Source organism: Felis catus, chromosome A1, assembly GCF_018350175.1.
Source record: "Felis catus isolate Fca126 chromosome A1, F.catus_Fca126_mat1.0, whole genome shotgun sequence".
Lineage (NCBI taxonomy): Eukaryota > Metazoa > Chordata > Mammalia > Carnivora > Felidae > Felis > Felis catus.
Window position 1 is genome coordinate 143,893,262 of NC_058368.1, and position 13,654 is coordinate 143,906,915.

A 13,654-nucleotide genomic window follows, 5' to 3' on the forward strand; every position below is an offset into this window, starting at 1 on the left:
CAAATGAGAAGAGTTAAAAAGAGGCCACGGAGCCTGAGTGGCTCAGTCGGTTAAGCGTCCGACTCTTGATTTCGGTTCAGGTCATGATCTCACAGCTTGTGGGTTTGAGCCTGGCATCGGGCTCTGTGCTGGCAGCATGAAGCCTGCTTGGGATTCTCTCTCTCTCCCTCTCTCTCTGCCCCTCCCCTGCTTATGCTCTAAATCTCTCTGTCAAAATAAATAAATCCAAAGCATTAAAAAAAGAAAGAAAAGAGGGGCGCCTGGGTGGCGCAGTCGGTTAAGCGTCTGACTTCAGCCAGGTCACGATCTCGCGGTCTGTGAGTTCGAGCCCCGCGTCAGGCTCTGGGCTGATGGCTCAGAGCCTGGAGCCTGTTTCCGATTCTGTGTCTCCCTCTCTCTCTGCCCCTCCCCCGTTCATGCTCTGTCTCTCTCTGTCCCAAAAATAAATAAACGTTGAAAAAAAAAAATTAAAAAAAAAATTAAAAAAAAAAGAAAGAAAAGAAAAAGAAAAAGAAAAGAAAAGAAAAGAAGGGAGGGAGGATGAGGCAGACTTACATGCTCCTTCATTTCATTAGCTACGGTTTTTGACATCATGATGCAGCAAAGAAGAACGACCAGAATGAAGTACAATGCATACATGAAGCGGGTGCTCCGGGACTGTCGGATCTTGGGGCAGCAGTCACAGCACAGGGAGCAGCCAGCGGACCCACAGCAGCAGGCCAACTAGGAAAGGAACACAAAACATCCTCTTAGAGCCATTGATTTACGGACCCATTAACCCCAGACCGCTGCAGGTCGACCTCCCAGGCTATCAGTCTTCTGAGCCATCTTGCCTACAGAACGTGCAGGAACAGTTTAGTGTGCAAATGAAGCTTTCACCAGAATTGGTCTGATATTGTCTTTAATAAAAAGAAGGGACTGTGGCTTGGGAGAGGCCCAATCATTAAAAAGGAAAAGTCACAGTTCACCTGAAGCACTATAATCATTACTCTGAGGGGAAACAAAGATTTCAGGGATCAGCTAAGGAGTAAGAGAAGAAGTCTAAAACCTAAAAATTCAATCTCTTGGTGATGATTTGGAAGGCACTTCAGGACCCTGCAATGGTTTGAAAACAAGCGTCACACTGTAAACATCACTGCCAATGAGAAGAGATCATAGGTATCAGACAAGAGGCTATAATCACATCTTACTTCATTTACTGCAGGAAACTGCCTTCATAACACCACTCCAATAGGTCTTAGGGCTTAACCAGCATTAAGCTTATGCACTCCCTTGGTCTGAGTGAGCCAAACTCACTTACCTTCCTTGAGATCTGCAGACCACTGGCCTGGAGGAGAGAAGGACCAGTCTTGACCAGAAGAGAAGTCCTGACGACATTTGAAAATAGCTGCTGCTGGCGCCCGCAAGCCTGTTGAAGGTTATGTCGGCATATGCAGACTAAATGCCTGGGCACCACCTTCTCCTCCAGGTCGCCCACCCCCAACCCCAGTGTCCCACACTTTCCTCTTTAAAACCCTCCAGCTTCGCCTGGACGAGAAGATGATCTTTGGGACCTTAGTCCACCATCTTCCGAAGCTGCTGGCTTCCTCAGTAATACCAACCTCTCCTTTCCCACCATCACCTGTCTCTCAAGTATTGATTTTTGAGAGGCGAGCAGCCAAACCAGAGTTCAGAACAGGTTCTCTGTCCAGTAACGCCACTGTTTGAGCACTTTGTGTAGTATTTCATCATTTCACATGCTTATAATGGGCTCTCTCCATCTTACATTGTTTTCCAAACCATCTTCCTCACAAGACTCTTCTGGAATCCTAAGGCCAGGCTGCTTTGTAAGATAAGCTACTCTACTCGGGCGGGGCTAACAGATCACACGGGTGGGATCTAACACTACTGCTTGTATGGGGTCCTGACAGGCCACCTTCCTTCACAATTCACTCACATTCCCTATCCCTATGTCACAGACCTCTGTCAACCCGTCTGTTCAAATTTCCCCCTCTCCTCCCACTGACAGGGCTGGCTTTTCTCTGGGCCTTGCCTTCCTCCTCCTCGCCTCCCAAATTCTTTCCCAATTGTCTCCTTTGTTGCCTGCTAACTTTTTTTAGTTCTATGGTCTTAAATAACCAGTCTTACTGACTGCATTTCAAATTCAAACGCAGTAAGATACTTATTCTATTTGGGAAAGGAAATACTTTTATTTTTTTAATTTTTTAATGTTTGTTCCGTTTTTGAGAGAGAGACAGAGCACGAGTAGGGGAGGAGCAGAAAGAGGGAGACACAGAATCCAAAGCAGGCTCCAGGCTCTGAGCTGTAGCACAGAACCCGACACAAGGCTCGAACCCACAGATCGCGAGATCATGACCTGAGCTGAAGTCAGACGCTTAACCAACTGAGCCACCCAGGTGCCCCAAAAGAAATATTTTTAAAGCAGTTAATCCTTCCCATGATAGAACATTCCCATAGTACAATCAACATTTAAACTATCTCCACAGAAGGGGGAAAATAAATTGATTTTATGTGTATATAATATATATATATACATATATATTCTATTTATATCATGTTTATTATATATATTTATATAAATTATTTTATATATTTGTTATTAGTCAAAGGCAAATAGTAACAAAAGAAATGTGATCATGCAAAGTGTGAAATAAAAATCACACTGCTTACTTAGAATAATCCTATCCTATCATTAAAGTCATGTATCATTGTATGGATTTGACTTTTCAAACTTTTCTCATTTCACTCTCACTCTATATAGTGCTATGATGTTTTTTAAAACATACTTTTACATGTGTGAGTGTATCTGTGTGTATATATACAGGTAGGTGTGTGTACATGTACATGTGAGTGTATCTGTGTACATATATACACACACCTAACATTTCAACTGGAGCCCTCCCACTAGATCAGGAGAGCAGCACTTGCTTGGGGCCTGTGCATTCAGGGTATAGCTCACAGGGCACTGTGAGAACTCATTCACCACGTCCCCTTCATTCCTCTTGGGAAGGCAAAGAAGGATACTTCTGCCGCAAGAACCATTCCAAAGAGGGTCACATGTTTTACTCCCACTGCTTTAGTTTAGGAGCATGTAAATCCCTAAGCAATGTGGAAAACCTTCATTCAGAAAGACTTACTCCTTGAGAGTTCTGGATAGCCCAGTTGGCTTTGGTTTGTCTAAACTAAGTCCCAACTGGAAAAAGAAAGAAATCTTGACCTGACACTGTCATTCAGTTGGTTTTCCCAACTCAGAAATATGGGAGCCCTAGCAGAATAGAGGAAAGATATCAGAGACTTCTGTTAACTACAATAATTCTCATACTGTCCCTTAATAAATGGTGGAGAGAGAGGGGGCAGCAGTAAGGAAGTTCCCCAAATACTGAAGCTGTTGAAGCTGTGAAAAGCAGAACCCAGGTGTTCCTAAGCATGCTGCAGGGTTTATAACATCAAAGAAACAGAAGAAAAACATTAAAGCATAAAACTGGATTTTATTATGTTTATTTATTTTTGAGAGAGAGACAGAACGTGAGCAGGGAAGGGGCAGAGAGAGAGGGAGACACAGAATCGGAAGCGGGCTCCAGGCTCTGAGTTGTCAGCACAGAGCCCGATGCGGGGCTCGAACTCATGAACTGTGAGATCATGACCTGAGCCGAAGTTGGACGCGTAACCGACGGAGCCACCCAGGCGCCCCTTTTTTTTTTTTTTAATTCAGGTAAAAAGCGTTCTCTATCCTTTAACTAAATTTGGATTTCCACATCTTTCGGTAATATACAATACTTCACATACAATGTCACAGCCTGTTTTCCTTCCTTCTCTTTTGAGGTTTTAGGCTTACCTATGAATCACCGGGGATTAGCAAAGAGATAATCAACTGATTCCACTTGGACAAGCAATATTTATTTAAGTTTTAGAGCCCCCAACCAACATTTTGCAGCTCATTCTCCAGGCTCCAAGTGCAAAGACAGCTTCCCATCAAACTTGTACACATCTCTCACTACTACTAGAAGGCAGAGGTAGTGGTAAATTTCAATTCCTGCCAGCATGGGGCCACGTGCTGTCCTTTAGTGGTAGCTGTGCAAGGGAATGGTAAAACTTGAAAACTAGGAGGTCAAGAACACACAGCTCCCTCTGCTCAATAAAGGAGGAGCTCCCCAAAGAACAAATACACTTGGCAGGTAGTCCCTAACACACAAAATGATCATGCTGTCGGAAACTCAACCATGCTACAATTGCGTTAGTAAATTGGGTTGGGGCTTACAGTGGATTTCTCCCATACAAAAGAACATAGGGCAATTTACTAAAGCTTATTTAGTTTATCATATTAGCTAACACTAGCTAACACTTATTGATCTCTTACTCACTGCAAGGCACAAATAGTATTATTAGCTGTTTTGTCACCCCAAAGTTACAGAGCCGAGACAGGGGCTCAGAGGGGTTAGGCAACCTAAGGTCAGAAGGCTGATGAGTGGGGGAGCCTGAATTTGAATCTGGTTGTCTCTCCTTGCTGCTGGCACAGAGAGGGTGAGCAGGACAGACAACGCTGGCCTGAAACTTTGGTTCCCTACAAAAGGGAAGCTGGCTGCGTGGGAAGGAGGCAGCAAGACAGGAAGCGCTTTTTCTTGCCTGCCCTTGGGTGTGCAGTAAGCATTCAACAAATATCTGAAGAAGGCATCTCCTTCTCTGTGCCCCTTTCACTCTCGCAGGCAATCTCTGGCCTCAGTGGACCTGAATGATCCCGCTTAAATACAGCCCTGCCCCAAGCAGCTCAACAGCCCCAATCACCAAGCTCCCTGAACCACCGCGTCCTACCCCACGTTAAAAGCCCTATTCCCAATCCTATGGAAATAACTAAGCCATTCATTCACTCAACTAATATTTATTATACTACAAACCTACTATGCACAGCATTAATTCCTGGGAATGAAGCAATTAAAACAAAAGACCTTTTTCTTCCCTCGCTAAGCAAGAATACAAAGATATGTGTTAAGAACGACCATCTACGTGCCATTTTGGAGAGATAAAGGAAACCTGGATGTTCAATGAAAGAGTACTAACCACTGAAATTACGGTACATTCACATCACTGAATTCAATGCACCCACCACAATGATTATATAGTGGATACAGAAAAATTTATTGCCATGGAAAGATATACACAATGTATTAACTGAAAGTAAATAACACACAACAATACAGAGTATGAAAGCATTTGAGGTAACAACATACCCAGACCTAGAGCAGTAACAATAACAAAAAAAAGAATCTGAAAGGATATACCAATATGGCAACAGTCACTAATAGACCTGTAGGATTAAGTTAACTATGTTTTTCTGTATTTTCTAAGCTCTTTGCAACAAGCACATAGCTTCTAATCTGAAAAACATGACAACACGTTTCTATTTTGGAAGAAAACAAAACAAAGTTTCTGTTCTCACAGGTGGTAAACATTCAAATACTTATTAATTTAATCAGCCAATAAGTAAAAGAAAACTACTAATTTAGCTATATGAGAGAGAAAAGCCAGAGTGAACCATCTCTGTAACTGGGGGGATAAAAGCAGAAAATTCCTACTGTACTGTATCTTTAAAATTGGTTAAGATGGTACATTTTCTATTTTTTACCACAATAGAAAAGTGATAATTCCTTAACCCTTGTAATATTTGTTAGTATTTAATACATATAAGGAAACCTCTACTTGGTGGAGTTTGAAGCAAATAAAAATGAAACGACAAAAATTAAACAACTACCTAAAAGTTCAAGGAGTTGAACAAGAAGCTATACATTTGCCTAACCCAAAAATCTCCTCTTATATTTCCTTCATCTAAAATTCTTAAGTTCTTCGGGGTGCCTGGGTGGTTTGGTTGGTTGGGCATAGGACTTCAGCTAAGACCATGATCTCACAGTTCGTGAGTTCGGGCCCCATGTCGGGCTCTGTGCTAACAGCTCAGAGCCTGAAGCTTGCTTTGAGTTCTGTGTCTCCCTCTCTCTCTGGCCCTCCCCTGCTCACTCTCTCTCTCTCTCAAAAATAAATAAACATTAAAAAAATTAATAACAATAATCAAAAATAAATAAAATTAAGTTTTTCTCTTTTGAGTTCAAGAATCCCTTAAAACTCTGAGGTTTTTACAATCCTGGCCATGACCGTGGGAACCAGATTCTGGGGGTTTGCCAGAAAGGAGTTTCTGACAGGTAGTTTCTCACGCAGGTTTCGACATACCAGAATATACTGGTTTCTACCCTTAACATCATTTCAGTGAAAAGCACTGTCAAGGGTCAGTGTCCTTCCTTAAATGGCACTGGGTACCCAGGGACTGAGTCTGAAACAGGCACGCTATGAACACACACGATGCCAGCGCTGGCTTCTGGGGATCAGTGGTACCTGGACAAAAATGTTCTCCCTGAGAGTCTCTTTTCTCACAAGGTTAGGGTTACATTCAGCACCCAAAAAACAAAGTGGGAGGGGCCTGGTGGCTCAGTTGGTTGCGCTCCAACTTTGGCTCAGGTCATAATCTCGTGATCCGTGGGTTCGAACCCCACATCGGGCTCTGTGCTGACCACTTAGAGCCTGGGGCCTGCTTCAGATTCTGTATGTCTCTCTCTCCACTCCTCCCCCACTCACGCTCTGTCTCTCTCACTCTCTCAAAAATAAACAAACATTTAAAAATTTTTTTAAAAAAGTTGATCAAGTTCTCGGTCCTCAGATAGCAGCTGGATTCTTTGACTCGTTCCATCATGCCACCCTCCACTTATATCTCTTCTAAAAAACACCACATTTGATATAGGTCTGTAGGTCAGAGGACAAAATCTATTATGTTTAAGGTTAAAAGGTGAACTAACTCCACTTCCTGGCAGTTCAACAGAAAACAAACATTCCCGGGAGGCAGGTCAAACTCGGCACTAGGGCATTTTGGGGCCCTGTAAGTCTTTGTTGGGATGCTGTCCTGTGCACGGTAGGATGTTAAGCAGCCTCCTGGGCCTCTACCCACTAGATGCCAGGAGCACCCTCCCTGTCTCCTTCACAAGTGGTGACAATCAGAAATGTCTCGAACAATTGCCTCCCCCCTTCTGCTGCAAACCAAGCTTTCAGGGTTAAAATCAAGAGCTATGAGGTCAGGCCATCTGGGTTCACACCCAAGCTTGAATACTGCCTGCTTATGTGGCCGTTGCACCAATTCTTTACCACCCCCTAAGTATTAATGACCTCATTTGTAAAATGGGAATAAAAACATCTACTTCAAAGGACTGTTAGTAGGATTAAATGAGACAATTCAGATAAAGTTAACACAAAGCCTGGCACAAGGTGATAGGAAAAAAAAAAAAAAAAAAAAGAGCCAGGTATACACATCATCAGTCCATCTGTCATGTCCCTCCTCCCTAGATCCCCATTCTCCTTGGTCCTTGAGGTTCTAAAGAAAGAGGTAAGGATGAGAGGGGGGTGGGACCAAATGATTAATACCTCTTTTATAGCAATGTTTTCATTTCCTGCTCTGACATGGCTGATAAATCCATCTGTTGGAAGGAAACTACTTTTGGGAATAAAGCTCCTGAGATCCAAACCCAGGAGAGCATCCTAGCAACCTGGGAACAAGCTGGACCACTTACATAGAAGCACTTCCCACCCGCCAAAAGCTACAGCCGTCTTTGTACTTTGCTTCCAGTAAGGAACAAACAAGGCAGGCAGAACATTCATTTGCACCCACTGAAGCCACAAATACCGGCAGCAGAACAGACCTAAGAAGGAGGAGTTAAGCAAGTTCTGGAGGGAGAAGAAAAAAAAGTGTAAGAAAATGAAACCTTGAAATTCAAAATGGTAAGTGTAGGATGGGAAGAGAGGTGTTCATTTTTAAAAACTTTTTCAATCTTCTCATCAAAATAAGAGAGGAAAAATCCTGCTTGTTCTACTTATCAACAAGCAATTATTGAAACACAAACCCCCAAATTCGCCTAATTCTGTCATGGGGGTTATGCTGCAACGGGAAAAATCTGCCAAACCCCTTCCAAGAGGTGCCTCCTGCCAGCCTGATCCCCAAACCCCGCCGAGTCACGGAGCACTTCCCAGGCTGGGGATGGAGGCCACAGAGCCAACCTGATGCAAGGATGTTCTGGGATGGAGAACAGAAACGAGCCTGTCTCAGCGGATCAGACAGTTGGGGCGGGGGTGACCTCAGAGCTCAGGTGGGTTGGCGGGGCACTCCTCTCCCCAACAAATGGAAGCCTTTGTGCAACTCCAATGTATAAAACGTACGGATGCACTGTAATACTACAAATGTGTTTACGTGTTCATACACCAAATTTACCTAATGCTTACTGGCGACCAGGCACTACCAGGGGCGGGTGGTACAGTTCCTCATGAAGCTTGCATTCTAGTCGATTTAGGTCAAATTCAGCATTCCCCAGATTCTACCCAGCACTTAGGGTGCAAGCCTCTGGTCCAGTCCAGTCCTCTCATGTTGCTGATGTGAAATCTGAGGCCCAGAAATGTTAGGTGATTTGGCTCAAGGACAAATTCAGTGATGAGCATCAGTGGACCAGGAAACACACGCCACTTGAGACAACTGAGTACATCTGGAGGAGGGACAAGCCTTTGGATCCCACACCTCTGTATCTATAGTGCCAAAGACTAACGGATATTCAAAACAACTAAATGAAGTCCCCATAAATTGGTTTAAAAAATTTTTTTAATGTTTTTATTTATTTTTGAGACAGAGAGAGACAGAGTATGAGCAAGGGAGGGACAGAGAGAGAGGGAGACACAGAATCTGAAGCGGGCTCCAGGCTCTGAGCTGTCAGCACAGAGCCCGATGCAGGGCTCGAACTCACGGACTGTGAGATCATGACCTGAGCTAAAGTCAGATGGTCGCTCAACCGACTGAGCCACCCAGGTGCCCCTCCACAAATTGGTTTAAATGACACTGTTGACCACAGTAAGAAGGCGGTAAGGGTCTAAGCGTCTAGTACAGTTTGAAAAGTTTCCATCACAAAACAATTAAAATGAAAGGCTGGCACACGATGAGTTAACCCTGGGGTGGCCACAAAACTGAATGCTGTTGAACAGCCACAGGCTGTGGCTGGTAAGTGCCCAGTACCCTGTTGCACCTCCCTTCCCCTCCCCTCCCCCCATTCTGAGAAGACAGAGAGCAGGAAGTCCCTCCCCCACCCCCAATCTCACACACAACCTAAGTGCAGGGTCAAGTGCTGGCCAGTCCTCTTCCAGGCCATAGAAAGGAGCCACTACTCAAGAGACACCTCTGACCCTCCGCACGCTGGCAAGATGCCTCTCTGTGAAGGTTAGTCTAGCTGTGCAAGGAAAAACCTGTGTGCACCATCTACCTCGGGTTTTCCAGCAGTCAGGATTTCATTCGATCCTATTTTTTAAGATTCACAAAAGAGCCCAATAGAAGGTGACATCTAGAATCTCTTTGCAAGTAAATGAATACATAAATTGGAAACAAAAATGTCAGGCGTGGGGCCTCTGGTTTGGAAAACCCGTGGGCGGACCCGGAAGGCTCCAGCACTTGGGGGCAGGAGCGAGGAGGGGGACAGAGGAAAGGCCCACGCTGGCCTGGACTCCTCATTTCTCATGGGTAAACTCACGTCCCTCCCACTGGCCGCCCTCCACCCTCTAACTGCCTCTATCTTTCAGGATGAAAGCCTCCTGGTTTAACAGCTTTTTCTTGGAGCTGAAGTAACAGCTGTACTGCTTTCCTACAGCTGAGAAAAAACTTTCTCGCCATTAATTCCACCCTTCCTCAGTCCTTCAAAACTTCAGGAAGCCTTATCAACTCTCCTCTCCTTTCATCTTCAAAATCTATCTCTGTCTCCCACTTCTAGCTTAAAGAGGAAGGAATGAATGGGTGTATGCCTTTCCCCCCCTAGCAAATATCTGCAGTTAATTGCCTTTTTCATTTGAAGTGCTGTGCAGATGCCCAGCGAATTTCATCACCACCCCCTCTTGTGAGCCTGGTCCTCGTGACAAAGCCAGCTGGCACAAAGTCCGAGGCAGCATTTATGATGATGCTTTTCTTCAAGTAGAGCTGCCTCGATGGTACCAACCAGCAGAGAAGTGTCATACACGTGCAACTCCTCCCCTGCAACCAACCCCCAATTTGAGACGCGTCCTGTTGCTGTTCCTAAAATTTGCAGAAGGAACCAGGGCCAAATGAAGGAACCTATGAGTCGCATTTTTTCTATCAAAATACCAACAGAAATGTAAATATTCTCATAGAGGGGACCCTACCCCAGCTTTTGCCTTCTTATTTTCTACTCATCCGAGCACTGGTTATGTGACCAAGTGCAAGGTGGAGCAGAGGAGCCTAAGAGAGAGGATTCCCCTGGGGCATTCTTTTTAATACAGGAAGTTACTTACTCATATTGGGAGTGGTGTTCCCTCTGCTTTTTAAAACTATAAAGACAGAGCTCTTCCATCAGCTCTAGACTGAAGTTACCCAGCATCAAATGGAACACAATGGCCCACAAGACTAGGCTGACACACACCAAACGAATGGTTATCCGGCTACAAGGTAAACAGGCCCCAGGGGTGGGCAGTTCAGAAAATGGACCTTAATTACTGTTATTTGTTCAATCAAACCTAGCATTTCTCATCTAGGCAAAGTGGGTGATGGACCAAATAGAGGGCTCTTTTGAAGATTCTGGATCTGTCTCGCCCCTCCTTCCTTCACCAGAGAAATCCAAGGTCTTGTTGTTCAGGGAGCCCCAGGGGGTGGGACAGGTTGGGGCGGGGCTGCCAGTGAAGTGGGTACCCCCACCCTCCATGGAGACCAAGGAATCAGCACTGTGCCTGAGTTCCCAGGTGGGAAGCTGAGGGGTGAGGGAGGATGGCAATAAAGTAGGAAATAACTGAGAAACCTTTCTGGACCCAGACTTGCTGGTGATGGTGGGAGTGTAAGCGTTAAATTGTAGTGTAGGGCTAACCTGTAGCCTTGAAAAATAACAGCTTTGGTTGACACTGTAGGCTAAGAGATAACAGCCTTGTTTTAAAAGGGGCGCCAGAGGCAGCGTCAAGGAGGTCAACTGGTTGCGGCTTTAGGGCAGAACTGTTTCCACCCCCATCTGGGAACTATTTCTTTTTTCTGTTCCCAGGTGATGATAAGACGATGTGGTCGACTATAAAAACTGTACCCCAGCTGTTCGAGGCTGCACTCTGACCAAGATCAAGAGTGTCAGTCCTGATCCGTCAGCCTTGCCACTCGTTGCAATAAACTTTGCTGTGACAGTCACTGGTGCCCGTAGCATTCTGTTTCAGGAGTCATGTGGATGCAACAGGAGGAGGCCTGGGGAAACTTCACCTACTCTCAATTAATTAGGTATACAGGCAGAGGGCAAGCAGAAAGAACACATCACAACCATTCATGGAATGGAATACCAGGAATCAGAAGGTGATATTTAGCTTGCTTTTTCATGTACAAACATGTTGGGATTTTATAGGCCATATATAATCATGTTCTGCTGTAAAAACTTATCTAGTTTTTCAGAATACTCCGTAAGGGACACCAGACTTTACAGAGGATGCCCACTCCGAGAACAAGTCTGAGAGTCAATGCTCTGATCAAATTAAAACTCATTTTGCAGACTAAATTCCAGGTTACCCTTAGGCATCCAGGAGACCTTGAAATGAAGCAATCCAAAGCAGGAAAAACAAAACAAAACAAAAAGTAGTTGTCAGACATACATGGAGAAACCCGGAAGATTTAAACCTTTGATGATACAACTGCCCATTCAACAACTAGAAAGGAAGAAGGCATGATGCAGAAATTCTAGCCAATGTCCAGTCTTCCCAAAGAAGGCAAGGAAGAAACTGGGGAAATACTGAGAAAACTTAGAACAAAATGGGTAACAGAAACAATGCTAACATAAGCAACTGACAAGTTTGTTACGAACACAATTTAGTGAGTACCTATTCTGTGCATCATATACTTTACTCAACTCTTTACATGTTATAGAATTTAATGTTCACCATAACCCTATGGTGTTATCCAGCTCTATTATGCATGAGAAAGTTGATCAAATAACAAAGACACACCCAGTAAATGAAAGAACTGGGGTTTCTGCTTCAGTTGGGTGCCTTCTAAGTCAATTTCTTCCCACTGCTTTATAATGTTTAATTATCAGTGTAATACCTTTGCGAGGGGCTGGGAGGGTGGGGAAAGATGGGGGGGCTCGGTTAACAGGAACTGCCCCTTGGTATTCTACACGATGCATTTCTGGAAATTAGAAAAAGGCACAGCATGAGCAAGCCAGCAGGCATAGCATCTCAGCTCCCACCTTCCCTCTCAGCTGGTTACCTTTGCGTAGTACTACGCAACCTTATATGGTGGCCCTAGGGCTAATGCTTCCCCAAGCTGCTGCCTGACCGGCTTAATCCTACTGGCTGGATTAAGTTCCTTTTATAAACTGTCTTAACTTCATAAAACTAATCACACTGGAATTAGGTCTCTTGGGAATGATTTAGTTAAAATCTGTCCCCCTCACTAGACTCTATATTTCATCAAAGCAAAGACTGTCCATCTCATTCTAGGCAATGTCTGCAGTGCCTCGCCTGAGGCCTGCAACAAAGCAGGTGCTCTGTAAATATCTGTTGAATATTTCAAAAGCTCATTGTCTACCAGGAGAGACAGAACTCTTATTGAAGTAACTGGTATGAGATGGACCGGCAGAGAGCTAAATGAATGGTGCAGCCCCCCAAGAGGGAGATGCTACTTCGAACTGAGGTCATCAAGGATGCTCGCGAGACAGGTCGTGTTTTATTTTGCCTGCTTATTTGTTTTTTTATTAGCGCCAAATGTCTGACATAGACCAAAGTCAAATATAAAAATATTTCTACCACCTAAGAGAAGGCATTTGCCTCTTAATTTTTTTTTTTTTGTTTCATTTCATTTTATTTTTTTCAAGTAAGCTCTATGCCCAACATGGTCAGCTTGAACTCATGGCCCCAAGATCAAGAGTCACAAGCTCTACCTACCGAGCCAGGCAGGTGCTCCTCTCTTTTCATTTTAAAGATTATAATGGCAGGTAGGCCTATTATGGAATCAGAACTGTGTGAATTCTATGTTCCAGGGGCCTGTACCCTGACTTCATTCACTCGCAAGGGCTGAACTCTTTGCTGAGGCCTGTACTTACTTCCCGCATGAGGCTAAACGCTCCATTCTTACACTCCCATCAAAGGGTTACACTTGGGGATGTCTGGGTGACTCAGTTGGTTGAGCGTCCCGACTCTTGGTTTTGGCTCAGGTCATGATCTCACCATTCATGAGTTCAAGCCCTGTGTTGGGCTCTGAGCTGACAGTGCAAGCCTGCTTGGGATATTCTCTCTCTCTCTCTCTGCCTTCTCCCTCCCTCTTGCTCAAAAAGAAACATTTAAATATATACATATGTATGTATACATATAAATTTTTTTTCAAGGGTAACACTTGGATCATGCCTTCACAAACTTCCTCTTGTTCTATCCTGTTAACCACCCTACATAATGGGCAGGCAGAGTAGCATTATTCCCATTATAGACTTGAATTCAAAGCCTAGGTAAGTTACATCCCTTTCAGAATTCATTCTTATTCTAACATAGCACAGTGCAAGGATAAGGGTAATGAGCAGCAAAACCTTGACGGCACCAAGGAGAGAGTGGAGATCGCTAACACTAG

The 13,654-nt window shown here is 44.3% G+C and overlaps 1 protein-coding gene and 1 long non-coding RNA gene across 2 annotated transcripts in view; one reads left to right on the forward strand and one right to left on the reverse strand.

Annotated features, from left to right (window-relative positions):
• SERINC5 (serine incorporator 5) overlaps positions 1-13,654 on the reverse strand; it is a 103,651-nt gene that overhangs the window by 60,897 nt on the left and 29,100 nt on the right. Inside the window, exon 2 of the mRNA XM_011284262.4 lies at positions 556-723. Within this exon, the coding sequence (XP_011282564.1) occupies positions 556-723 (168 nt within the window). The remainder of the gene's footprint in view (positions 1-555; positions 724-13,654) is intronic.
• Positions 10,266-11,236, forward strand: LOC109502029. Its single transcript, XR_002160345.3, has 3 exons — positions 10,266-10,519; positions 10,606-10,692; positions 11,100-11,236. It is a non-coding gene; the product is annotated as an uncharacterized LOC109502029 (long non-coding RNA).